Raw genomic sequence first — 24,669 nt, 5'->3', positions numbered from 1 at the left:
AAGGAGAGGTGAGGAAGCCCTGAGCTTTTAAAAATATTTAGAAGGCTGCTCTAAAAAGAGCAATCAGACTTCTTAGATGTTGTTGAAGGAGTGTGAGTTTTAGGGAGCGAAGTATGACTCAGTCTGAGGAAGACTCTGGGCAGAGGCCTCCTTAGGAAGAGCTCAGGTCCTTCCCCGTGGCCTCTGGCCAACTGACAGGTGCAAGACCACCTCCTGGGCATACAATGGCGGGGACTGCTCTATCACGTGATCTTCTATGAAATCTCAGTAGGTAAATAAGGCAGTGCATAAGAATCACAGAATGAGCCAGGCCTTGTGGCGCACACCTATAACCCCAGCACTTTGGAAGGTTGGGGCAGGTGGATCACCTGAGGTCAGGAGTTTGAGATGAGCCTGGCCAACATGGTGAAACCCCATCTCTACTAAAAATACAAAAATTAGCTGGGCATGGTGGCGGGTGCCTGTAATCCCAGCTACCCAGGAGGTTGAGGCAGGATAACCACTGGAACCAGGGAGGCAGAGGTTGCAGTGGGCTGGGATCACGCCACTGCACTCCAGCCTGAGTGGCAGAGTGAGACTCCGTCTCAAAAATAAAATAAAATAAACAAAAAAATCACAGAACAATATGAAGTGTGGGGGGGGATAACAGGCCAAAAAAAGCTGGATGTATGAGTGGATTAGGTGACAGAAATAACGAAGGGAAGACTCAAATATTTCACCCAGAATTTTGAATCTTTACATCAAATAATTCTGAACCCCTCTTACTATGAAGACAAGGTTGTTGAATTAAATTAGAACGTGAAAGTAGCAATAACAGAAGAAGACTAAATCATAATATGAAAACTCACACCCCTTCAACAACATCTAAGAAGTCTGATTGCTCTTCACAGAGCAGCCTTCTAAATATTTTTAAAAGCTCAGGGCTTGCTCACCTCTCCTTTCTCCATTCTTTTATTTTCCTAGTTAACCATTCCTGGTTTCTCCAGTTATTCCTCCTGAGTAACATCAATAATAATATGAAAAATGTTCACAGAATTCACGTACAACATTTCTTTGGGGACTGGGTGAAACTGCCCCATTCCCGAACATTCACAGAAACAAAGCATCTGTTTTGAGAGTTTCCAAAAGCCAAGCAGCTGAAGACTTCATTCATTCATTATTTATTGAGTGACTTTTATGTGCCAGGCACTAATAGAAATATAAGGGTGCAAAAACAGACATGGTCCCAAGAGAGCCACTGTACTGCACAACTTGGGAGGTGAGGCTTGGTTCCCACTTCGGCCTGTGTGCATGGTCTTCTAAGTGTTGGGAAGTACACTGTCTGCAAGTCATAGAGAGCGGCCCTGAGTGCCTATCCTCTTACAATTTGTAGTCAGTCTAGTACTGGAGCTTAAGGTCTAGTCTACCAATCCAATGCTTACCAGGTGGATAGAGCAACACCACATTATCTCCTGCATTTAGATGTCCCTTATCACCAAGAACGGCCGCAATCCTCTCTGCTCGTTTATGAAGCTGAAGGCAGCTGGCTGTGCATACAGTGGTTCCCTTTAAACAACAGAAAGGATAAGCGGGTCAAAGCTCAGAAAGCAAATAAACTGTAATAAGCACAGCCAATTCAACACCATACCTGAAAGGCTTGTGCCTTTGTAGATTATCCTTAGCAAATTATCAATTCTAGTGAAAATTCCCCTAAAATCAAAGACATGTGTGGAGCTGGAGAAGGTGGCTCACACCTGTAACCCTAGCACTTTGGGAGGATGAGGTGGGGGTACTGCTTGAGCTCAGGAGTTCAAGACAAGCCTTGGCAACATAGCAAGATCTCCTCTCCACTAAAAATACAAAAAAAATCAGTCAGGTATGGTGGTGGCACGTGCCTGTAGTCCCAGCTACTCAAGAGGCAGAAGTGGGAGGATCACTTGAGCCAATGCCTGGGCGACAAAGGGAGATTCTGTCTCCAAAAATAAAACAAACAAACAAACAGACAGACAGACAGACATGTATGGGATCCTTTTTTTTTCTTTTTTTTGTTCGGACATGGTCTTGCTGTTGCCCAAGCTGCAGTGCAGTGATGTAACCACAGCTTACTGCAGCTTGCAGCCTCCAACTCCAGGTTCAAGACATCCTCCTGCCTCATCCTTCCAAGAAGCTGGGATTATAGGCATGAGCCACCATGCCTGGCTGACATTTTTAAAAGAAATATGAGAACCTTAATGAATCTGTGGGCTTGAAAAGAAGCTCACTTCATGTACAGGTAGAGCAAGAAAGTTCCCAAATTTTCTGTCATAAAAGTAATGGTTCTTAAGATTTTTAATGATTTTTCAATAAGATGCACAATATATTCTTCTCATTAAGTTCTATTACTGCATACATTCCTCAAAAAAAAAAAAAAATTCAGATTCCAGGGGAATGGGGGAGATGGGTATACTTTGGATAAGTCCCCTAAGAGCTCCAATAGGCACTTCTAGTCTTCCCTCTGCTGAGGAGAAATACTGCTATCCACATGGTCACAGACTTTGAGCCTGTGAATCAGCCATCAATACAAAAACTCAGCTGACTCCCACAGAATGCATAATTTTAAAATACAATATATAGGCCGGGCGTGGTGGCTCACGCCTATAATCCTAGCACTTTGGGAGGCTGAGGAAGGTGGATCCTGAGGTCAGGAGTTTGAGACCAGCCTGACCAACATGTGAAACCCCGTCTCTATCAAAAATATAAAAATCAGCTGGGCCTGGTGGTGGGCGCCTGTAATCCCAGCTACTCGGGAGGCTGAGGCAGAAGAATCGCTTGAACCCGGGAGGTGGAGGCTGCAGTGAGCCGAGATCATGCCACTGCAGTCCAGCCCAGGCGACAGAGCAAGACTCCATCTCAAAAAAATATGTGTATTTTTTCTTTCTTTTTATATATATTTATATATCATAATATATATTATATATGATATATAAATATATATATTTTTTTCTCTTTTTATTTTTGGGACAGGGTCTTGCTCCGTCACGCAGCCTCCCAAAGCTTTGGGATTACAGGTGTGAGCCACCGTGCCCAGTCCTAAAATACAATATTATAACGAACCATCCATCAGAAACCAGTAGTTAAATGTGCTCTTTGAGTAAATTTCAATTTGCTTTTTATCTGTTAGCAATAAATCATTTAATTATGTACCAGAAATAACTTAGGTTTTTAAAATGCTGGTCTAAGGTCGTTTTCTTCCTGGCAGAAATCAAATAATTAAAAGTCCAACTGGGTAAAAAAACTGTATGACATAACACATTTTGAACATCTGTGTATCTATGTAATTGCATTATTGGCTCCATTTCTCCTATCATAACTGAATAAAGAAGATGTTCTTGTACCATAAGAAAAGAAAGTATTACATAGCACTCCAGGAGGTCTCATTCCAATCCTAAAGTGATTGCACAGTTTACCCTCATATGTCAAAGCAAGGAGAAAGCCATTAACTCCTTCTTCAGAGATGGCAACACAAATTTTCTGATGAAAGAAAGAGAGCAAGAGTGCTTAAGATAGTCCTATAGTAGTCAGCTGATTAAATATACCACTGAATTTTTAATACCTTGGCATTTAACAGCATGAAGAGTACATGGTCAGGAGTTGCCTGGGCTCGCCACTGTAGGATCTCTGCCAGAAACTGGTGCTGAAGTCATAAACCAGAAAAAGGACTCAGGGTCAGCAACTTATAACAAGTCATATAATGCATCCCTCAGATGCTACCTGCAGTACACGTTCTGTCCTTGACTTGATTTCAGTAAGAAGGCAACATTTCAGGAACACTTACCTTCCTCACCAAATCATTCTCTTCTATTTGTCCCAGATCCCTTCCAGCAGCTTGTGCTATACGTTTTCCAGCAATCAGATTCCCAACCATCACGGAAGCAGGGCCTACACCTGTAAATAAATGCAAAACCCAACTCACTGGAGATGGCAATTCCAAATAAGTATCCAGAGCAGTTCCAGACTGACCAAAACTGGTTCAAATATTCATCCAACAATACTGACTGAACACTCTTCTAGGCACTGGGAACCCAGGAGAAATAGGGCAAGGAGCTTGCACTCTGGAGAAGGGTAACGGAGAAATACATACACAAATAAATAAACACAAATAGTGCAAAGTACTGGAAAAAAAAAACAAACAGGAACACAGGAGGGATAGGGACTGGGGTGGAGGGAAGCAGGCAGCTATTATAGTTTGGGGTATACAGAAAGTTTTCACACTGAGGAGGTGACAGCTGGTTGTACAAGCTCCTACTAATACTTTAATCTTCTCCAATCATAATAGAACCCTAAAAGAGGGCTTAACAATAAAGAATATCTGGCTTGGAAAGAAATTTCTCATCTACGAGGCCTGAGGGAGTTTATCTAGAATATTAAATTTGTTCAATTAAAAGTGAATAATGGCCGGGAATGGTGGCTTACGCCTGTAATCACAGCCCTTTGGGAGGCTCAGGCGGACGGATCACTTGAGCCCAGGAGTTCGAGACCAGCCTGGGCAACATGGCAAAACCCTGTCTCTACAAATACAAAAATATTAGCCTGGTATGGTGGCAGACATCTTTAGTCCAGGCTACTCGGGAGGCTGAGTTGGGAGGATCGTTTGTGCCAGAGTTCAAAGCCGCAGTGAACTGAGATCGTGCCACTGCACTCCAGCCTGTGCAACAGTGTTAAGACCCTGTCTCAAAAAAAACAAAAACAAAAACAAAAAAACTCAGGGAAAAAAATGTCAGCAATGCCAGGCATGGTGGCTTGCTCCTGTAATCCTACTAATTTGGGAGGCAGAGACGGCAGACCATGTGAGGCCAGGAGTTTGAGACTATCCTGGCCAACACGGCAAAACCCCATCTCTACTAAAAACACAAAAATTAGGTGGGCGTGGTAGCTCACGCCTGTAATCCCAGGTACTCAGGTGGTTGGATCCTGGATGGCAGAGGTTGCAGTGAGCCAGATCACGCCACTGCACTCCAGCCTGGGCAACGGAGCGAACTCTATCTCAAAAAAAAAAAAAAAAACAAAAGGCAGCAATTGGTAAATCTAGGGTAGGTTACATGGGTGCTCCTCACTGTACTAGTCTTCTAACTTTTCCATAGGTTCGACACTTCAAAATAAACAGGGGAGCCCACTCCCTCTCTAGAAAAAAGTGCTAGGGCACTGTGTCCCTCTCTTCATGGTCACCGCCTTATGGAACTAAGAAGATGGCAAAAAGATGATTAAAAAAAGCTTATTGCCAGCTAGGTTTTAAATAAGGCTGATGCTATATGGGATTAATATTAAAAATCTTTTATTTGACCGGGAGCAGTGGCTCATGCCTATAATCCCAGCACTTTGGGAGGCCAAGGCGGGTGGATCACGAGGTCAGGAGATCGAGACCATCCTGGCTAACACAGTGAAACCCTGTCTCTACTAAAAATACAAAAAAAAAAATTAGCCAGGCGTGGTGGTGGGCGCCTGTAGTCCCAGCTATTCGGGAGGCTGAGGCAGGAGAATGGCATGAACCCAGGAGGCAGAAGTTGCAGTGAGCCAAGATGGCGCCACTGCACTCCAGCCTGGGCAACAGAGCAAGAGTCCATCTCAAAAAAAAAAAAAAAAAATTTTATTCTATCAAAATCTGCTGATCCTGAATATACTGAAACAAATGAAAGAAAAATCACTTAAATCATATAATCAATTTTCAAAGGGTAAATATTTGGGGAAGCTGGGTAAAGGATGTAAGGAAAATCTTTGCACCACGTGGCAACTTTTGTGTGTGAAATTATTTCAAAATGGAAAGTTTAAAAAATTTAAAAATAAAACAAAAAACTCAAAAAAGATAAAGTATTCCAATTGGTGAACAGTTTTAGTCTACAAAGTCTCTACTACAATTTTAAGTAAATATGCAATATTACTCCCTAAGAAACTTCAAGACAAATTATAGATACATCATGTTGGAGACAGCCTTTTAATACAGGCAGGGACTCAGTGTATTTCTGTAAACTGTGCAATCCAGGATTCACATTATAAAATTAATAAAGGCATGACATTTTAAAAAGTGAATTTTGCAGTAGTTTAAAACAATAAAACGAATTCAGCAGCAGTTCCTTGATGTTATTCTGTGTGCATTTCGTGAGTCTATGGGTCTACGGGTCACAGAGAATGAAAGATACTGAAAGCAGTAACTCCAGGAAGCTAATTGCAGACACTGCTGTACCTGTAAATATGCCTTCTGATTTTCCCATAAAATTTTGTAAACATCTTTTTTTTTTTTTTGAGACGGAGTCTCGCTCTGTCGCCCAGGCTGGAGTGCAGTGGCCAGATCTCAGCTCACTGCAAGCTCCGCCTCCCGGGTTCCCGCCATTCTCCTGCCTCAGCCTCCCGAGTAGCTGGGACTACAGGCGCCCGCCATCTCGCCCAGCTAGTTTTTTGTATTTTTAGTAGAGACGGGGTTTCACCGTATAGACCAGGATGGTCTCAATCTCCTGACCTCGTGATCCACCCGTCTCGGCCTCCCAAAGTGCTGGGATTACAGGCTTGAGCCACCGCGCCCGGCCAAAATTCTGTAAACATCTTATGCCAAAAACTGCTAGTTATCAATTCCGTATCTATTCTATTCTTCTTCTTTAATAACAGAACCCCCGGTTTTTAGCTGGACACACACCTGGAATAAAGACTATATTCTTTAGTGTGGGAGGATAATACGTAAGAGGAAGTAATATGTGCAATTTCTAGAAAATATGTTAAAGGGAAGAGTATCCTCTCTTTATCTTTTCCTCCTACCTGCTGGCTGGGATGTAGAGGTTGAGGAGCCTAATGAGCCCTGGGGCAGTTGCTAATGATGGCTGTGGCGGATTATTTTATTTTCTCACAATCTTCCTTTTTTTCCTGTCCTAGTTATGTCTGGATGGGAGAAGTATACTTCATGGTCTGACTTGTTTAGGACAATGAAATGTTAGGACATGTGACACAAACAGAAGCTTTAAATATGCTCGTGTGGCTTGGCTTGATTTCTTGCTTCTGCCATCTGCCTTAAAAAACATACAGCCCAGGTAGCTGCTGGTCCCATGATGAGGAGACACATGGAACAGCTCTGAACCTAACCTAAGCCTGGAGCCAAGTCAAGTCCAGTGGATTCCAGCCAAGCCAACCAGATCTACATTTCATGAGTAAAAAGTAAACGCTTGCTACTTCAAGGCACTGAGTTTTAGGGTTATTTGTTCTGTAGCATATCTATGACAAGAGTTGACTGACAAAACACCAGAGCAAAAAGATGGGAAGCTAGAAGAACATGATCGAGGAGTGACTATCCTAGCCTTTGGACTACCTAGCTCTGAACTTTTTTTTACCTGACAAAAATATAAGCTTGTTTCTTGCCTGAGCTGCTATCATGTTTTTCCATAACTTGCAGCCAAGACTAGTCCTAACAAACACATTCTTTCTTTCTACAATAGCTCCAAAGACATCTCAAGGATATCTTTGCTTCCGGGCTGCCTTAACACCTTTTCCATCTTCCCTTTCCTCTCCTTTCTTTTTTGTTGAGACAGGGTCTGGTTCTGTCGCCCAGATTGGAGTGCAATAGCGCAATCTCGGTTTACTGCAACTTCCTAGGCTCAAGCCATCCTCTGTCAGACTCTGAAGTAGCTGAGACTACAGGTACAGGTGTGCACCACCAGGCCTGGCTAATTTTTTGCTTTTTTTTTTTTTTTTTTTTTGTAGAGACCGGATTTTACCATGTTGCCCAGGTGGTTTTCGAACTCCTGGACTCATGCGATCCTCCCACCTTGGCCTCCCAAAGTCTTTGTAAACTAATTCTAGAGAAAGAATCACACTGAGAGAACCCAGCTTCTTGAAGTTGGAATTTTAGTGCCAGGTCTTGGAAGCCAGCATATTACCTGGTTGTTTTTGCCGGGGCTTTGGCAAGTTTGTCACACATGTATGTGGGCACATGAGGATATTGCAAGGATGCAGCGATCCCTCCAGAAAGAGTTGTTTCGTCTGAGATATATGAATTCCTCCTAGTGGAGTTTTTGGCAATGTATTGGCCGGCACCAGAGCAAGACAATAAACCCCCACTTGATGAATGCTATCGATCGCCTAGAAAAATACAAACAAAAATACTCAATGAGATCACTTCTATTACATTTGACATATTCCTGGTATAATCCGTTATTTTACTCTACAATTTTTCTTGCTCTACCCATTCTAGATCTAGAATCTGGTAGATCATTAAGATTCCATATATCTAGAGATTTAAATATAATCATTAAGATAATACACATCTTTCAGCTGTGGCAGAGATTACAAGAAGAGAGGTAAGATACAATCTAAATGGACAAAGGTGGATACTGACTTGTAACTCTCAGTATGTTCTCTTTTTAAGTTTTTATTCTTTTTAGAGACAGGGTCTCACTCGTCAGCTAGGGTGGAATGCAATGGCATAAGCCATGACAGCCCCAAACTCCTAAGCTCAAGTGATCCTCCTGCCTCAGCCTCCCAAGCAGCTGGGACTACAGAGATGCACCACTGCACCTGGCTAATTTAAAATACATTTTTTTTCTTTTCTTCTTCTTCTTCTTCTTTTTTTTTTTAATTTTAAGGTTTTTGGAGAGATGGGGTCTCACTGTGCTGCCTAGGCTAGTCTTGAACTCCTGGTGTCAAGTGATGCTCCCACCTTGGCCTCCCAAAGTGCTGAGATTACTGTCATAAGCCACCATGCCCAGCCAATATGTTCTCTCCTAAGTGATAATGTCAAAAACTTAGAAATTTGTTTTGGTTCTTTTAATCTTTTAGCTAACAGCCAACAAAGCCTAATTAAACAGAGGTAAGGTATTTTTATTATGAACACAACAGCACTCTCTACAGGAGCCCCCACTTAAGTGATTCACCATGTCACCATGCATCTCCTCTGAAAACCATCTGGGGTGAGGCCCACAGCACACCGAGCACTGGAGGCCACAAGCTACCCTGAGCGTACCTGTGCTCGCAGCCATGTAACTGCATGTTTGCTTAAAGTCAGCTGTGTTTCTACACTGTTTGACAGCTGTTCTTGTTTTCACACAATGTAATTAAATATTATGTCAACTGACAAAATACAAATGCAAAAACACAGAAGGAGCTATGCTTTGGAAAGATACACTAAAAGGGAGCTCCTGAAAAACCACTGATCACAGGTCAGGCGAGTTAATCCTAAAGTGAAGACATCCACTCAATCATTTTTCAAATACCCACATTCTGGTGCTAACTTTACAGAAAATAAAACCAGGCTGGGTATAGTGGCTCACACCTGTCATCTCGGCACTTTGAGAGGCCAAGGTGAGAAGATAGTTTGAGTTCAGGAGTTTGAGATCAGCCTGGGCAACATGGCAAAACCCCATCTCTATATTTTAATTTAAAAAAAAAATTAAAAAGAAAAACGAGAAACTGAAGACAATGCATTTTGATATAGTTTATGGACGTAAGTGGTCCTGGACCTCAAGTTGGTATATTTGTAATCACACTTCTCTACATCCAAGGAATACACACGTAGATATTTTCTATTAAAATTTAATACTTGAAGAATTTCTCATTATTATGAAACCAATCAACTTTTTTTTTTTTTTTGAGACAGAGTCTCGCATTGTTGCCCAGGCTGGAGTGCAATGGCGCAATCTTGGCTCACTGCAACCTCCGCCTCCCGGGTTAAGCAATTCTCCTGCCTCAGCCTCCAGAGTAGCTGGGATTACAGGCGCCTGCCACCCCGCCCGGCTAATTTTTTGTATTTTTATGAGAGAAAGGGTTTCACTATGTTGGCCAGGCTGGTCTCGAACTCCTGACTTTGTGATCCACCTGCTTCAGTCTCCCAAAGTGCTGGGATTACAGGCATGAGCCACTGTGCCCAGCCTTTTTTTTTTTTGAGATGGAATCTTGTTTTTTCTCCCAGGCTGAAGGGCAGTGGCACAATCTCGGGTCACCACAACCTCCACCTCCTGGGTTCAAACAATTTTCCTGCCTCAGCCTCTCTAGTATCTGGGATTACAGACATTTGCCACCACATCGGGCTAATTTTTGTATTTTTGGTAGAGACAAGGTTTTAACACGTTGGCCAGGCTGGTCTTGAACTCCTGACCTCAAGTGATCCGCCCGCCTCGGCCTCCCAAAAGTGCTGGGATTACAGACGTGAGCCATCCTGCCTGGCTAAAACTGACCAACTGTTAATACTAGTTAGGAGGTTTCTACCATATTACCCATAGGTCTTACTGAACAAGAGATACAATCTTAGAAGTAGAGTGGACTCACAGTTATGCATGTATGTATGTATGTATGAATGACAGGGTCTTGCTCTGTCATCCAGGCTGGAGTGCAATGTACAGTGACCATAGCTCACTGTAACCTCAAATTGCTGGGCTCAAGTGATCCTCCCGCCCCAACCTCTCAAGTAACTGGGACCACAAGCAGTGCATCCAGCTAATTTATTTATTCATTTGTTTATTCTTTGCAGAGACAGGGTCTCGCTCTATTGTCCCAGGTTGGTCTCAAACTCAAGTGACCCTCAGCTTCAGCTTCCCAAATTGTTAGGACTAGAAGCGTGAGCCACCATGTGTGGCCAAGGCCTTTTATTAAAACAATTTAAGGGGCCAGGCACAGTGACTCACACCTGTAATACCAGCACTTTGGGAGGCCGAGGTGGGTAGATCTCCTGAGGTCAGGAGTTTGAGACCAGCCCGGCCAGCGTGGCGAAACCCTGTCTCTACTAAAAATACAAAAATTAGCTAGGTATGGCAGCGGGTGCCTGTAATCCCAGCTACTTGGGAGGCTGAGGCAGGAGAATTGCTTGAAACTGGGAGGCGGAGGTTGCAGTGAGCCGAGATCGTGCCACTGTACTCCAGCATGGGAGACAAGAGTGAAACTCCATCTCAAAAACAAAACACACCAAACCAACACAAACAAACAAACAAAAAACAATTTAAAAGGGCAGAAGAATAAACTTGAAAATCACAATCCTCAGACTATCTTACCAACCAACACAGATGACTGGGAAATGGATAGTCTGGCAGAGTTCCTAAGTTTCTGTTTTTTTTAGAATACACGGAAAGTTAGCAAGTGTGCTACATGTCGCCTGAATTCCTCATTAAAAACACATCTGATAAGTCATCTACTAACTTTATTTTATTTTATTTTATTTTTGAGACGGAGTCTCGCTCTGTCGCCCAGGCTGGAGTGCAGTGGCCGGATCTCAGCTCACTGCAAGCTCCGCTTCCCGGGTTTCTGCCATTCTTCTGCCTCAGCCTCCCGAGTAGCTGGGACTACAGGCGCCCGCCACCTTGCCCGGCTAGTTTTTTGTATTTTTTAGTAGAGACGGGGTTTCACCGTGTTAGCCAGGATGGTCTCGATCTCCTGACCTCGTGATCCGCCCGTCTCGGCCTCCCAAAGTGCTGGGATTATAGGCTTGAGCCACCGCGCCCGGCACTGCCTTTCCTTAGAAGGTGCTGAGTTAGGTATTTAGTTTATATTATACACAGACCTGGAATGCAACCACCTCTGGCCTTTAATCTATTAGAATACATGGTGTCATTTACTGTTCTACCATGGACTCAAATGCTCCAAGCTGATAAGTTACAAAGACTGCGAAAAGAATGGCCTGTTATCTCATGCCCAAATTGGAACCCAAATGACTTTCACAAGAGTTTGGATTAGTAAATTGGCACTGTAGTTAATTCCTATAGTTGCTTTCCAGGGAAAAGTAACAAATATCTTGGGAAATGTCAGGTATACTCACTTTTCTATAATAGAAGAAAACGTGTAATTCACCAAAGGTTCTACCATTATATGCCCCAAAGTTCATTCTGAGCAAAATAAGGTTTCTGTCTGAAAATACAATTGGTATGAAAAATATTCTCTTTGCACATCTGCCCCTTAGCCATCTTTCAGAGATCTGCCCCATTCTACCTTCTTCATAGTCTTTCCTGACTAGTCTATCTTCAGTATATTTTCTTTTCTGATTTTCTACTACAAATAGCCTACGCCATATCAGCTGATAATTCAGAATTACAGACGCTGAGATAGAAAGAAATATTAAAAGTCATCTAGCAGCCAGGTGAGGTGGCTCATGCCTGTAATCCCAGCCCCTTGGGAGGCTGAGGTGGGTGGATCACCTGAGGTCAGGAGTTCGAGACCAGCCTGGCCAACATGGTGAAACCCCGTCTCTACTAAAAATACAAAAAAATTAGCTGGGCATGGTGGTGGGTGCCTGTAATTCCAGCTACTCAGGAAGCTGAGACAGGAGAATCGCTTGAACCCAGGAGGCAGAGGTTGCAGTGAGTCAAGACTGTGCCATTGCACTCTACCCTGGGCAACAAGAGAGAAACTCTGGCTCAAAAAAAAAAAAAAACAAAAAAAAAGTAATCTAGCAACACCACCATCTCATGCTTGCATTGTTTCTACAACATTGCTATTAACTAGCAGTTAATAAATTCAAGTTCCCCAAGTAGAGAAGTTACAGACCTCGGGAACACTTCCACTGATACCTAAGTATAGCAAGGACAGGCCACACTTCCTTTGGACCGTCCACTTAGCCAACAAATATTTACTGAGCCTACTACGACGTCTGCTAGCATAGCTATCGGGCTCTGGGGATTGAGCCCTGAACAAGAGAGACAAAAAAGTCTTAACCTTACCTTATATTATACTGGATGTAGAAAACAATACATATAAACATACAAGATGTTAAGTGCTAAATAGAAAAATAAAGAAGAGTGAAGGGACAGAGAATGAAAGGGAATATTAATTGAGAGGAAGTGGCCCTCTCTAATTGGAGACTATTCTTATAATTTTTTATTTTTCGAGAGACGGGTTTTTGCTGTGTTGCACAGGTTGAAGTACAGTAGCTATTCACAGGTGCAACCATAGTGCACTACAGCCTCCACCTCCTGGGTTAAGCGATCCTCCCACCTCAGCTTTTTGAGTAGCTGGGGCTACTGGTGCCTGTCACGGCACCTGGCTCATTATTACTATCATTATTATTATTACTACTATATTATTTTGAGCCAGGGTCTTCCTCTGTCACCCAGGCTGAACTGTAGTGGCATGATCATAGCTCACTGCAGTGCTGACCTACTGGGCTCAAGTGATCCTCCTACCTCAGCCTTCCAAGTAGCTGGGATCACAGGCGTACACAACTACGCCTGGATAATTTTTCTTTTTCTTTTTTTTTTGAGACAGAGTCTTGCTCTGTCGCCCAGGCTGGAGTGCAGTGGTGCGATCTCGGCTCACTGCAAGCTCCGCTTCCTGGGTTCATGCCATTCTCCTGCCTCAGCCTCTCCAGTAGCTGGGACTACAGGCGCCTGCCACCATGCCCAGCTATTTTTTTTTTTTTTTTTTGTATTTTTAGTAGAGAGGGGGTTTCACTGTGTTAGCCAGGATGGTCTCGATCTCCTGACCTCGTGATCCACCCAACTAGGCCTCCCAAAGTGCTGGGATTACAGGCATGAGCCACCGCCTGGATAATTTTTTAAAAAATTTTGGTAGAGATGGATAATAACAATCACCATCATTATTTACTGACTGCAGGTACTATATACTTCAATTAATTACCTCATTTAATCCTTCCAAACAGCTCTATAAAACAGATAATTTTATCCCACTTTGCAGGTTAGGAAACAAACTCAGTGAGGTTAAATGACTTGCCCAAGGGCACATACCTGGTAAGAAATGGAGCTGGGATTCCAAGTCTATGATTCTAAGCGAAGACTAGGCTCTTGTCATCACTCTAGCCTGCTCCCCACTGCAGACATATTGCTTAGACTGAGCCCAAAGCATTCTCCTTCCCTCATGGTTTATCTCACCTAGCATCTCTAGCCCCACAGGAAAGCTCCTTCAGAGTAAGGCTAATAGCTGTATTTTCTTGGATCCCTTACACCGTCGGCACCACTTATGACAAACAGTAAAACTGTGGCTGACTGTTGACAAGTGGATTGATTACTGCCAGAGATGTGTTCCACATATGACAGTTAAAACTTTCACAAGTAGTAAACACTCAGGCATGAAAGAATTTGCTGAGGCAAGTCAATTCCACTGTTGTTGGCAATCTGAGCAGAAAAATACTATGTGGTCCACAAGGAGAAATGGTATTAATTATCTGATTTTGCTAATATACCCAGAATATGTGAGCAATGATTGGCAAGAAAAAATAAGGTGGCATTACCGGCTGATCGAAGAAAATGAAATGCTTAGGCAGTGGTTGCTGCCACTGCTGACCTGACACAGACCCCAAGGTGTGCTCACCTGCAGCACGCGGCTCATCCACTGGAAACTATCTTCCTCGGAAGCATCGGGTCTTTGTTCCGCAACCACCACAATGCGCTCATCATAAAATACAGACACAGAAAACACAGCAATTCTAAGAGAGACAGATCAAACACATCAGGACTCCCTTCACAACCAGTCCTATTTGCTTTGTTTAACTGGAATTACAGAGAGGAGACAACCCCACCATGCTACCCGAAATGAGTAGCTTAGAAAAGAAAATGTCATAATCATTACTCTGAAAATGAGCATTCATTCATTTAAATAATATGTGTTAAGCACAACTGTCATGAATGTTGGGACATAGTGATAATAAGACAACGTTCTTGTCTTTGTGGCACTTATGTGTTAGCGACAGAACAAACACATAAATACAGAATAATGCCATGTTGCAATATACAAGGGGTGGAGTGGTGTGCAGGGTGGCGTACTACTGAGGGCAGGGTGGCTGGGGGGCGCCTCCCTGAGGAGCGGACATTGGAGCAGAGACCTGAATGAGGTGAGGACGCGAGCCACGCGAAGATCTGGAGGAAGAGGTTTCCGGGCAGAAGGAACGGAAAGCGAAAAGGTTCTGAGGTAGGGACGAGCTTGGCAGGTTTGAGGAACAGCAAGAAGGCCAGTGTGCCTGGAGCAAAGTGGTGAAGCAGAGACCGGGAGGGAGAGAGGTCAGACCCAGGCCAGGGCAGATCACAGTGGACCTGAGAGGCCATGGGAGAGAGGATGAAGTTGGTTCTGAGGGAGGTCTCCGCTCAAATGTCCCCTTACTAGTGAGGCACTCTCAGGCCACCTCATAGAAACTGGCAGGCCACCCCCACCCCCATGTGTTTTTCTCCACAGCACTTGTCACTGTCTCACATGTTATCTATTGCCCTGTTTATGTGGTTCCTGTCTGTTTCCCACAACAAGCATGTGAGCTTCACAAGGACAGAGACTTGGCCTGTTTTGTTCACTGCCACAGCCGGAGCCTCCAGGACAGCGGCACAGTGTTGGCACCCAGTGAATGTTTGTTGAATGAATGCATGAAAGAATGGGAGGCACCGGAGAGCAGAGTCTGCCGGCATGCCTGCCTGACACCCTCCTTCGTTCCTTCCACACACATTCACCCAACACCTACCAGGTGTCCGGCACTAGCGATTGCTGGGATATGACTGTGACCAAAGGCAGGTATAGCGCCCCATGGACTTTACATCTCATAGGAAGCCACACCACTACAAAAAAACTATACATTTCAGAAACTGTTTCATTAATTTTTCTTCTTAAAGGGACACCAAGTTTGCCTTAAAGAGAGACATCCGTGATTGCAAACCGCTGAATAGGACATCAACTACTCAAATATGTAGCAAATATCTTTTCTTACATTAATAAGCAAAGAAAAAAGATATCTAATTGACTTTGTCCATGGAATCTGAAATTATGTACTATCTCAATCCCCACATTAAAATTGTATAATTTAATTAGAAACAAGAGAAACAATTCTTAGATGTAAATGCCTAAAGAGTAGCATCTATCTCAATTAGTCTGAATGGCACTACTTTTGCATTGAAGAAATGTAGGAAGTTAATGTTTTAGAATTCTCCTCAGTCCTCAGGATTCAACAAATGGTAATACTTTAAATCTGAAGTAGAGGATATAGTTGCATCTTAATCCTCTTAGTTACAGCTGAAGAACCAGATGTTGTGAAATATATATCAAAAGCCAGGCTAAGAAGAAGAAGAAAAAGAAGAAAAAAAAGCCAGGCTTATGCAATGCTTAACAAAAACAATGTGATCACTTGGAAAGAGAACCGACAAAATACAACTGAAATCACCATGTGAAGATCTATTTAGATTCCATTAAAAGGTGCTAACATCTGAATTTTGTACTACTCACCTTCCTCTATAAACAGTCTTTATTGCCTCTACAGCCAATCCAGTAGCAACAATGTCATCAGCATTATGTCTCCGACCACTAACCATCAGTAAGCCATCCATTTTCCCAACCACGAACACCAAACTACCCTGAAAGGTAATGATGATTTGCCTTGATTTCCATGATTTAAACAGTGAAACAGACATCTTTTAACTTCCCGCCTTTAAATAAATCTCATTTAAAAAGTATTAAAAAGACAACTGCCATATTTTACGGATTCTAGAGAAACCGTTTCACACCTTGAGATCTCTGAAATCAGCTGGGAAAAGAGTGGCATCTTAGAGCCAATGAGTTCTCACAGGATACCTAAGAAGGGAATTTACTCTTATTTATTTTAGGGGGGAACTTTATAAGAAAGCAACTAGGATTTCACCCAAGCATAGCTGATTTTCCCAGCCATGATTTATGTGTTAGTTTGCTTATGTTTCTATTCAAGGATACAGAGGAAGAAAAATGTATTCATTTACTATTGGAATTTGGAGGAGATTAAAACAGTTTAAATAGGAGAATGGCTGCTTCAGGTTGGTAAGGGTAATGCTGTTTCCATCTGGCAAGATTAGAACTAGGCTAATAAAGAAAGGTCTAAGGAACACTGTAGGTGCCTTTCTTTTCCAATAAGAAAACAGAGCAGCAGGGAACTACTATCAAATCCCAAAAGCATCACTGTATAATCTTCCCAGACTCATTTGCAGCAAATTAACTTTTCTCATTCATTACAGAATTCCTAAATTTCTTAGTCCGTTTACATTATTCACCTACCTAGTAGTTATCTCCATGTGAATGTCACTCACTGATTTACTGAGCACAATGTAGTGCCCTACACAGTGACTGGGCCATGTAAGACATAACCCATATCCTCAACAAGCTATTGGTTCAACCTGTATGTCAGGAAAAAAGCAGCCATTTCCAACAGAGGCTGAAAAGCTACAGTGTTGGTAAGAGAATGAGACAGTTGCTGCCATTCCTTCAATGTCCATTTCTCCATTTTGTTCACAGTAGGATAATTTTCACCTGGGCATGGCTGACCAAAATAAAGACTACATTCCAGTCTCCCTTGCAGCTAGGTGTGGCTGTAGGACTAGTTCAGACCAATAAGTGAAAGTGTTGCACAGCAGCTTCAGGGAATCTTCCTTTAAAGAAGAGGACTGCACCTTTCCCTGTTTCTTGGAATGCAGATGAGAGGCTTGGAGCTCCATCTTGGACCTCAATCATGGAGCTGTAAGCTAAAAAGAGGCGGGTCTCTGAGAATTTCCTGGTGCTAAGTGAAAAAGTCAAGAGTGATTCTCCTAGATCTATGTCCTCACCCACGCTGCCCCTCCATAAATGGCAAGGAAGAAATAAAATAAAATTAGATCTCTTATATGACTGAAGATGTTAAGTGGAAAAGAAGAGAGGGTAGGAGGTAATTAGAGATGAATGGAGGGATATGGGCTTAGTTAGGAATAATAACTATTACTTACAAAATAAAATCCTACTTCCCATGATGTCATGCAAAGCCCCTCCATGACCTAGATCTCTGCCATCCTTGGGCTCATCAAGTTCACTGTGAGCTCTTTGAGAATAGGCTTTTCATGTCCTGATTGTCTCTCATCTTGTACCTATAAATACTGTGTTCTGAATAACAAACTGTTTTTTTTTTTGTTTTGTTTCGTTTTTGTTTTTTGAAATGAAGTCTTGCTCTGTTGCCCAGGTTGGAGCATAGTGGTGTGATCTCCACATCCCAGGGTTCAAGCGATTTTCTTACCTCAGCCTCCCAAGTAACTGGAATTACAGTCACACGCCACCACACCCAGCTAATTTTTGTATTTTTAGTAGAGACAGGGTTTTGCCATGTTGGCCAGGCTGGTCTTGAACTCCTGACCTCAGGTGATCCACCCACCTCGGCCTCCCAAACTGCTGGGATTACAGGCATGAGCCACCACGCCCGGCCCAAACTGTTTTCACTCAAAGGATTTACTATTACATATCACATAGTGCCAATCGTTTACATGAAAATGCTCTGTACACTATGTATTATAGTTTGTCTTTGCTACTGAAGATAACTTTTTCCAGCACTCTCTAACTCACTGCAACATGTTAATCAAATCAGATAGTGAGAATAAGTGAAAAGAGTTCTGAAAATAAAAAGATGTCTCATCATGTCTTCTGACCTCAGTGGGGAAAAAAAGAAAATAAAAAATGTCTTAGTTTGAAGGAGTCAAATGAATCTGGGTAGTGGAAATGATAAACACTAACTCATTTTATGACATCCTTACAAGAACTGCTCTAAATATAAGTGAAGTGGTTCTGTAACACTCTTGGACTAATCAGAATTTGTTCTGTTCTGTGAATTAAAGTCCAAATATTTGGATCAAATGTAACAAAATCAACATGAGAGCATCACTTACCGGCCCTACAAACCCCAGCAATCCTGATCGGATGAATGGCACATCCCCAACAGGAGAGCCTGCAGAATTCACTGGAATTACCTAACAGACAAAATGAAGTGAAAAACTTTGCTTTTTCTTAGAAAGTATATGTAATTTTTAAAAAGTGTTATTAAAATACATGCTCAGTGAAAAAATAATATAATAGTGAATCCAGTAATTCCATCCCTTTTAAAGAGATAACAAATAATTACAATTTATTGTTTATCTCTCTGGACCTTTAAGAAGATATAAACATGTATACATAAATATATAAATATATGTATATATAAATAAATGTACTGAGTTATTTTTCTTCAAACAGATATTATATTTTTTGCAACTTGTTTTTCTACAAAGTATATCTCAGATACCCTTCCAAGTTAGTAAGAGTTGACTTAGCCCACTTTGTAAAATAGCTCTGTAATATGCCATTTCATGGGGGACAGGACAGCATAGTCATTGGCGTCAATTCAATTTCTGGCTCTGCCACTTACTAGTAACATAGACTTTGGGCAAGTGGCTGGATTTTTCTGAACCTCTGTTTTGCAGCCATTTAACGGAGTACTCTGTGCCTCTCACAGGCTTGGAGTAAAGATTAAGGAATGCAAACAGATTTGCAGAAACAAGTATGGTATCTGACCCAGAGTCAGTATTCAGGAAATGGTAGCTATTAGAATGTAACCAGTCTTTTATTACAGCTGGATAGGCCATTCTAATGTTTCACTATTATAAAAGTGCTTTAATGAATAGTGCTGTATTCATTTACGCATCTGTACAAAAGACATGAGTCTTTTCAGTTTTAATTTGCTGGCCTCTAAAACTGTTGTATCCATTTACACTCATTAATACCATATTAGAATGTCTGGTTTTTCCCATGTCCTGCCTAATACTGTGTGCGATCCATTTTTCCAAACTTTGCCAATCAAGTACCAAAAAATATATCCCATTGTTAATTCATTAAAAAAAAAAAAAAAAGATTTTTTTTTTTAATGAGATTAGTCTCACTTTGTTGCCCAGGCTGGAGTGCAATGGTGCAATCATAACTCACCGCAGCCTCAAACTCCTAGGCTCAAACAATCCTCCCACCTCAGCCTCCCAAGTAGCTGGGACTACAGGTGTGCATTACCACGCCTGGCTAATTTTTAATTTGTTTGTAGAGATGGGTCTCGCTATGTTGTCCAGACTGGTATTGAACTCCTAGTCTCAAGCAATCCTCCTGCCTTGGCTTCCCAAAGGGTTGGGATTACAGGAGTGAGCCACCATACTCAGACTTAAAAAAAAGTCTTTAAATCCAAGACAGTAGACATTAATCTCATTATTGCTTTAATTGCATTTTATAAGTAATATGTGTGAATTTCTTCTCCTTTGTTTTCTGGGCATTTGTATTTCTTTTGTGAGTAGCCTATTCATGTCTCTTACCTATTTTTTCTACCTGATAGCTGCCCCCTACTATCTATCTATCTATCTATCTATCTATCTATCTATTTATTTATTTATTTATATATAAGAGATGAGGTCCTCACTATGTTGCCCAGGCATTTGTATTTCTTTTGTGAGTAGCCTATTCATGTCTCTTATCTATTTTTTCTACCTGATAGCTGCCCCCTACTATTTATTTATTTATTTATTTATAAATAAATAAGAGATGAGGTCCTCACTATGTTGCCCAGGCTGGAATGCAGTGGCTAGTCACAGGCGCGATAATGGTGCAGTACAGCCTTAACCTCCTGGGCCCATGTGATCCCATCTCACACTCCGGAATAGCTGGGACTACAGGTGTGAACCACAGCACCCAGATAATTTTTTTTTTTAAGACAGAGTTTTTTGCTCTGTTATCCAGGCTGTAGTGCAGAGGCACAGTCTCGACTCACTGCAAACTCTGCCTCCTGGGTTCCAGCGATTCTCCTGCCTCAGCCTCCTGAGTAGCTGGGATTACAGGTGTCCACCACCAACACCCAGCTAAATTTTGTATTTTTAGTAGACGAGGTTTCACCATGTTGGGCAGGCTGATCTTGAACTCTTTTCTTTTTTTTTGAGACGGAGTCTTGCTCTGTCGCCCAGACTGGAGTGCGGTGGCACAGTCTTGGCTCACTGCAAGTTCCGCCTCCCGGGTTCAAGCCATTCTCCTGCCTCAGCCTCCCGAGTAGCCGGGACTACAGGCACCCACCACCACACCCGGCTAATTTTTTGAATTTTTAGTAGAGATGGGGTTTCACCACGTTAGCCAGGAAGGTCTCGATCTCCTGACCTCGTGACCCGCCCGCCCCGGCCTCCCAAAGTGCTGGGATTACAGGCATGAGCCACCACACCTTGCCAGTCTTGAACTCTTCATCTCAGGTGATCCACCCACCTCAGACTCTCAAAGTGCTAGGATCACAGGTATGAGCAACTGCTCCCAGCCTCATCTGGATAATTTTTAAGATTTATTTTTTATAGAAAATAATAATTATGACAACACGAAATGCTTATCAGTACCAGGCACGGTTTACTTGCTTTACAGTTAATCCTCAAATTAATCCTATAGAAACAGCATTAGTATTTCCATTTTACAGATGAAGAAGTGAGTTTCACTTGCCTCAAATAGCTAGCACATGGGAGTGATGGAAAATCAACTCTCTGTTATCATACACGTCACAGAAGTTTTTCTCCCTGGTAGCATTATTTATAAAATATTTTTATTTTCCGACTAGTCGATACTAGATCTTGGCCCGGTGTGGTGGCTCATGCCTGTAACCCCAGCACTTTGGGAGGCCGAGGAGGGTGGAACACCTGAGGTCAGGAGTTCAAGACCAGCCTGGCCAAGATGGTGAAACCCCATCTCTACTTAAGATACAAAAAAAACTAGCCGGGGTGGTGGCAGGCACCTGTAATCCCAGCTACTCGGGAGGCTGAGGCAGAAGAATTGCTTGAACCCGGGAGGCAGAGGTGGCAGTGAGCCGAGATCACGCCATTGCACTCCGCCTGGGTGACAGAGTGAGACTTCACCTAAAAAAAAACCCCCCAAAACCACAAAACAAATTCAAAACCAAGATCTTTTCTCCAGTGAAATGTTAACTACATTGGTAAACTCTCTCAGGATTTAAATGTAAGAAACCAGGAAGAAAAATACTGGGAACTTTAATTTGGAAAACCCAGATACTAGCTTTGTCCTTTTCTGGTAGGATTTTTATTCTACTTCACTATCACTAAATTTACACTGCAGATTTCAAATTTTCTTCATCACTATAGGCCTAGCAGTTTGGTATTAAGTCTGAGAATTCTGGCTAGGGAACTGTCTCATAGGAAAGGTAATGAAATAAAATATTATCAGTATCTTCAAACACTGCTTGAGGCTCTTGTTTATAGTAAGGAAAAGTCCATGAAGAAAAATTACAGACACAATGGCTCATGCCTATAATTCTTGCACTTTGGGAGGTCAAGATGAGAGGATCATCTGAGGCCAGGAGTTGAAGGCTGCAGTGAGCTATGATTGAGCTACTGTATTCCAGCCTGGGTGACAGAGATAAATAGGGTGAGATTTAACTAGTTAAATGCATATACATGTTCAAGGGAGGTAAATCAATCACCTAGGAAAGTAAAGCAAGAGACCGGCAGTAAACACACGGTTGAAGAGCTTATGAATGCCCACGCCTGGCATGGTGAATTTCTCTGGTCCCTAAAGTGTATCCTGAGACAGGTTAATTCCAATTATTAAATGTAGACAATTAACCGCCCCTATTCTGACTTCCAGGTTCACTAGGCAAAGTTTCCATTACAACCTGGCTTCGCATGCAGAAGTGCCTGCAGGAAAACCATGTGCTAGTTTAGCTAGAATGTGCTGGCCCCACAAGAACACGAGCTCCACAAGGAGCTTTGTTTTGTTTTCTGATGAACCCCAAGCATCTGGAACATTACCAGACACATAAAAGGTGCTCAAAAAATATTTGTCTGACTGAAAGACTGAATAATATGAGCAACCTGACTCCTGTGAAAGGACAGTCTTCATTTTTAATTAGTAACTGAGCATAATTGGAGTTTACTCTCGAAATTAAATTTGAATTTACGAAGCTCAAACCATGGTAAATTCACCAGAGTGAATTTTTGTGAGGCCTCTTACCATTTTTTTTTTAATTTTTATTTTGTTGTTTTTCTTTGTGTGTGTGCGTGTGCATGCACGTGTTTTTGAGACAGGGTCTTGCTCTGTCCCCTAAGCTGGAATGCAGTGGCATGATCATAGCTCACTGCAGCCTTGAATTCCTGGGCTCAAGGGATCCTCCTGCATCAGCCTTTTGAGTAGCTGGGACCACAGCCATGCACCACCATGCCTGGCTAATTTTTTAAATTTTGTGGTAGAGATGGGATCTTGCTACGTTGCCTAGGCTGGTCTCAAACTCCTGGCCTCAGCAATCCTTCTGCTTCAACCTCCAAAGGTGTTGGGATTACAGGCATGAGCTACCATGCCCAGCTCATCTTACCCTTTTAAAAAATCTAACAGATACACAACAGCACTTCCTATATGCCAGATGCTCTTTCTTTCTTTCTTTTTTTTTTTTTGAGACGGAGTCTCGCTCTGTCGCCCAGGCTGGAGTGCAGTGGCCGGATCTCAGCTCACTGCAAGCTCCGCCTCCCGGGTTTATGCCATTCTCCTGCCTCAGCCTCCCGAGTAGCTGGGACTACAGGCGCCCGCCATGTCGCCCGGCTAGTTTTTTGTATTTTTTAGTAGAGATGGGGTTTCACCGTGTTAGCCAGGATGGTCTCGATCTCCTGACCTCGTGATCCGCCCATCTCAGCCTCCCAAAGTGCTGGGATTACAGGCTTGAGCCACCGCGCCCGGCCCAGATGCTCTTTCTAAGCACTTTATAAAACATTAACTCAACTAGTGCTCACAACAATCCTATGACATAGATACAATTATTACTCATATTTTAAAGATATGGAAATTGGGGCACAGAGAGGTTAACCAACTCACCCAAAGGCACCTAGTGACTGGCAGAGTCAGAATTTGAACTTAGGCAAGTCTAGCTCTAGAGTACACACTCTCAACCACGTGTTATGCTATGTCCCATCAGCCAGGGGATCTGCCCTCATAACATTCTGACCTCACCAAACATTTTCCCTGTGAAATGTTAATAACATGTACCTCAAATGTATTTTTTGTCACACCGGCAAGCCCAAAGTACATCATGCCTCCAGTTCTGGAGCTAACACAGATTTCTCCAATTTCATCTGTTTTGCAGAGCTGGGGAGGTCCATCTGGTTTCACAATGCACATCATCCCTAACGTACAGAAAATACAGGTTAAGGGACAAAGATTCTAGAAAACTTTTGTAAAATAACAACTCCATCCTGTGAACCCAAGAAAGTCTTGCCTTTACTGAGTGGCATTAAGTAAAAATACCAAACAGGAATGCTAAACATAAACCTGAAACTACATAAGTATATTTGAAATGTAAAGCTTATATAGACAGTGACATATTAAAGATAAATGCAAAGCCCAAATAAACAGGTTAGATGAATGAGGTGTTACCCTTAGGCAGGTCAAACTCAAAACACTCATGGAAGCAGTATGCTCTTATTTTCTGTCAGTCCCAATGGCTTGGCAATCACAGTGAAAACCAGATAACTTTACCATCTCTAGTATTTGGCCTTCCAGGTAAAGAAGTGGACCTGAAGCATTCACAATTGGTAAGTCATACAATACTGCAGGAAGGTCGGCATAATTATGATGACTTAACTATTAGAGAGGCTCTGAGAAATTAAATGAGTTAAGTACTGAATTAAGGAATCCTGGTTTGAGATTCTGTATTTTATCAGGCTCTATTATCTCTGATGACAAATCTTTATGAAAAACCAAATGGTGCTCCTCACAACTCACCACCAGGCATTACATGCCCCACATCCTGGACTGTCAGTGCTGAATTTTTATCTTCAGTATTGACCCGTATTACCCCATAGCTCAATCCATTCATTGAGAGAATGGCTCTTCCTGGCAAAGGGGCTCCTGGAACTCCAGGCCTGAAAAGAAAAACCCATCAAGTTTGGTGAATGAAATAACATCAAGAGAAAAATACAAATACGTAGGAAGACAAATTTCCTCTGGCTGCAATACCAA

The 24,669-nt window shown here is 42.4% G+C and overlaps 1 protein-coding gene across 2 annotated transcripts in view; it reads right to left on the bottom strand.

Annotated features, from left to right (window-relative positions):
• Positions 1-24,669, bottom strand: part of DIP2B (disco interacting protein 2 homolog B) — a 260,554-nt gene that overhangs the window by 27,338 nt on the left and 208,547 nt on the right. For both annotated transcript variants that reach the window (XM_023211143.3, XM_023211144.2), the window contains exons 18-26: positions 24,433-24,572; positions 23,698-23,834; positions 18,558-18,638; positions 16,132-16,259; positions 14,242-14,356; positions 7,875-8,076; positions 3,794-3,903; positions 3,572-3,652; positions 1,422-1,545 (exon numbers count right to left, since the gene is read on the bottom strand). In XM_023211143.3, the coding sequence (XP_023066911.2) occupies positions 1,422-1,545; positions 3,572-3,652; positions 3,794-3,903; positions 7,875-8,076; positions 14,242-14,356; positions 16,132-16,259; positions 18,558-18,638; positions 23,698-23,834; positions 24,433-24,572 (1,118 nt within the window). The remainder of the gene's footprint in view (positions 1-1,421; positions 1,546-3,571; positions 3,653-3,793; positions 3,904-7,874; positions 8,077-14,241; positions 14,357-16,131; positions 16,260-18,557; positions 18,639-23,697; positions 23,835-24,432; positions 24,573-24,669) is intronic.

This window comes from Piliocolobus tephrosceles, chromosome 10, assembly GCF_002776525.5.
Source record: "Piliocolobus tephrosceles isolate RC106 chromosome 10, ASM277652v3, whole genome shotgun sequence".
Classification (NCBI taxonomy): Eukaryota; Metazoa; Chordata; class Mammalia; order Primates; family Cercopithecidae; genus Piliocolobus; species Piliocolobus tephrosceles.
Note: the sequence above shows the minus strand (reverse complement) of the source record. Positions and strands in the feature narration are given on the sequence as shown.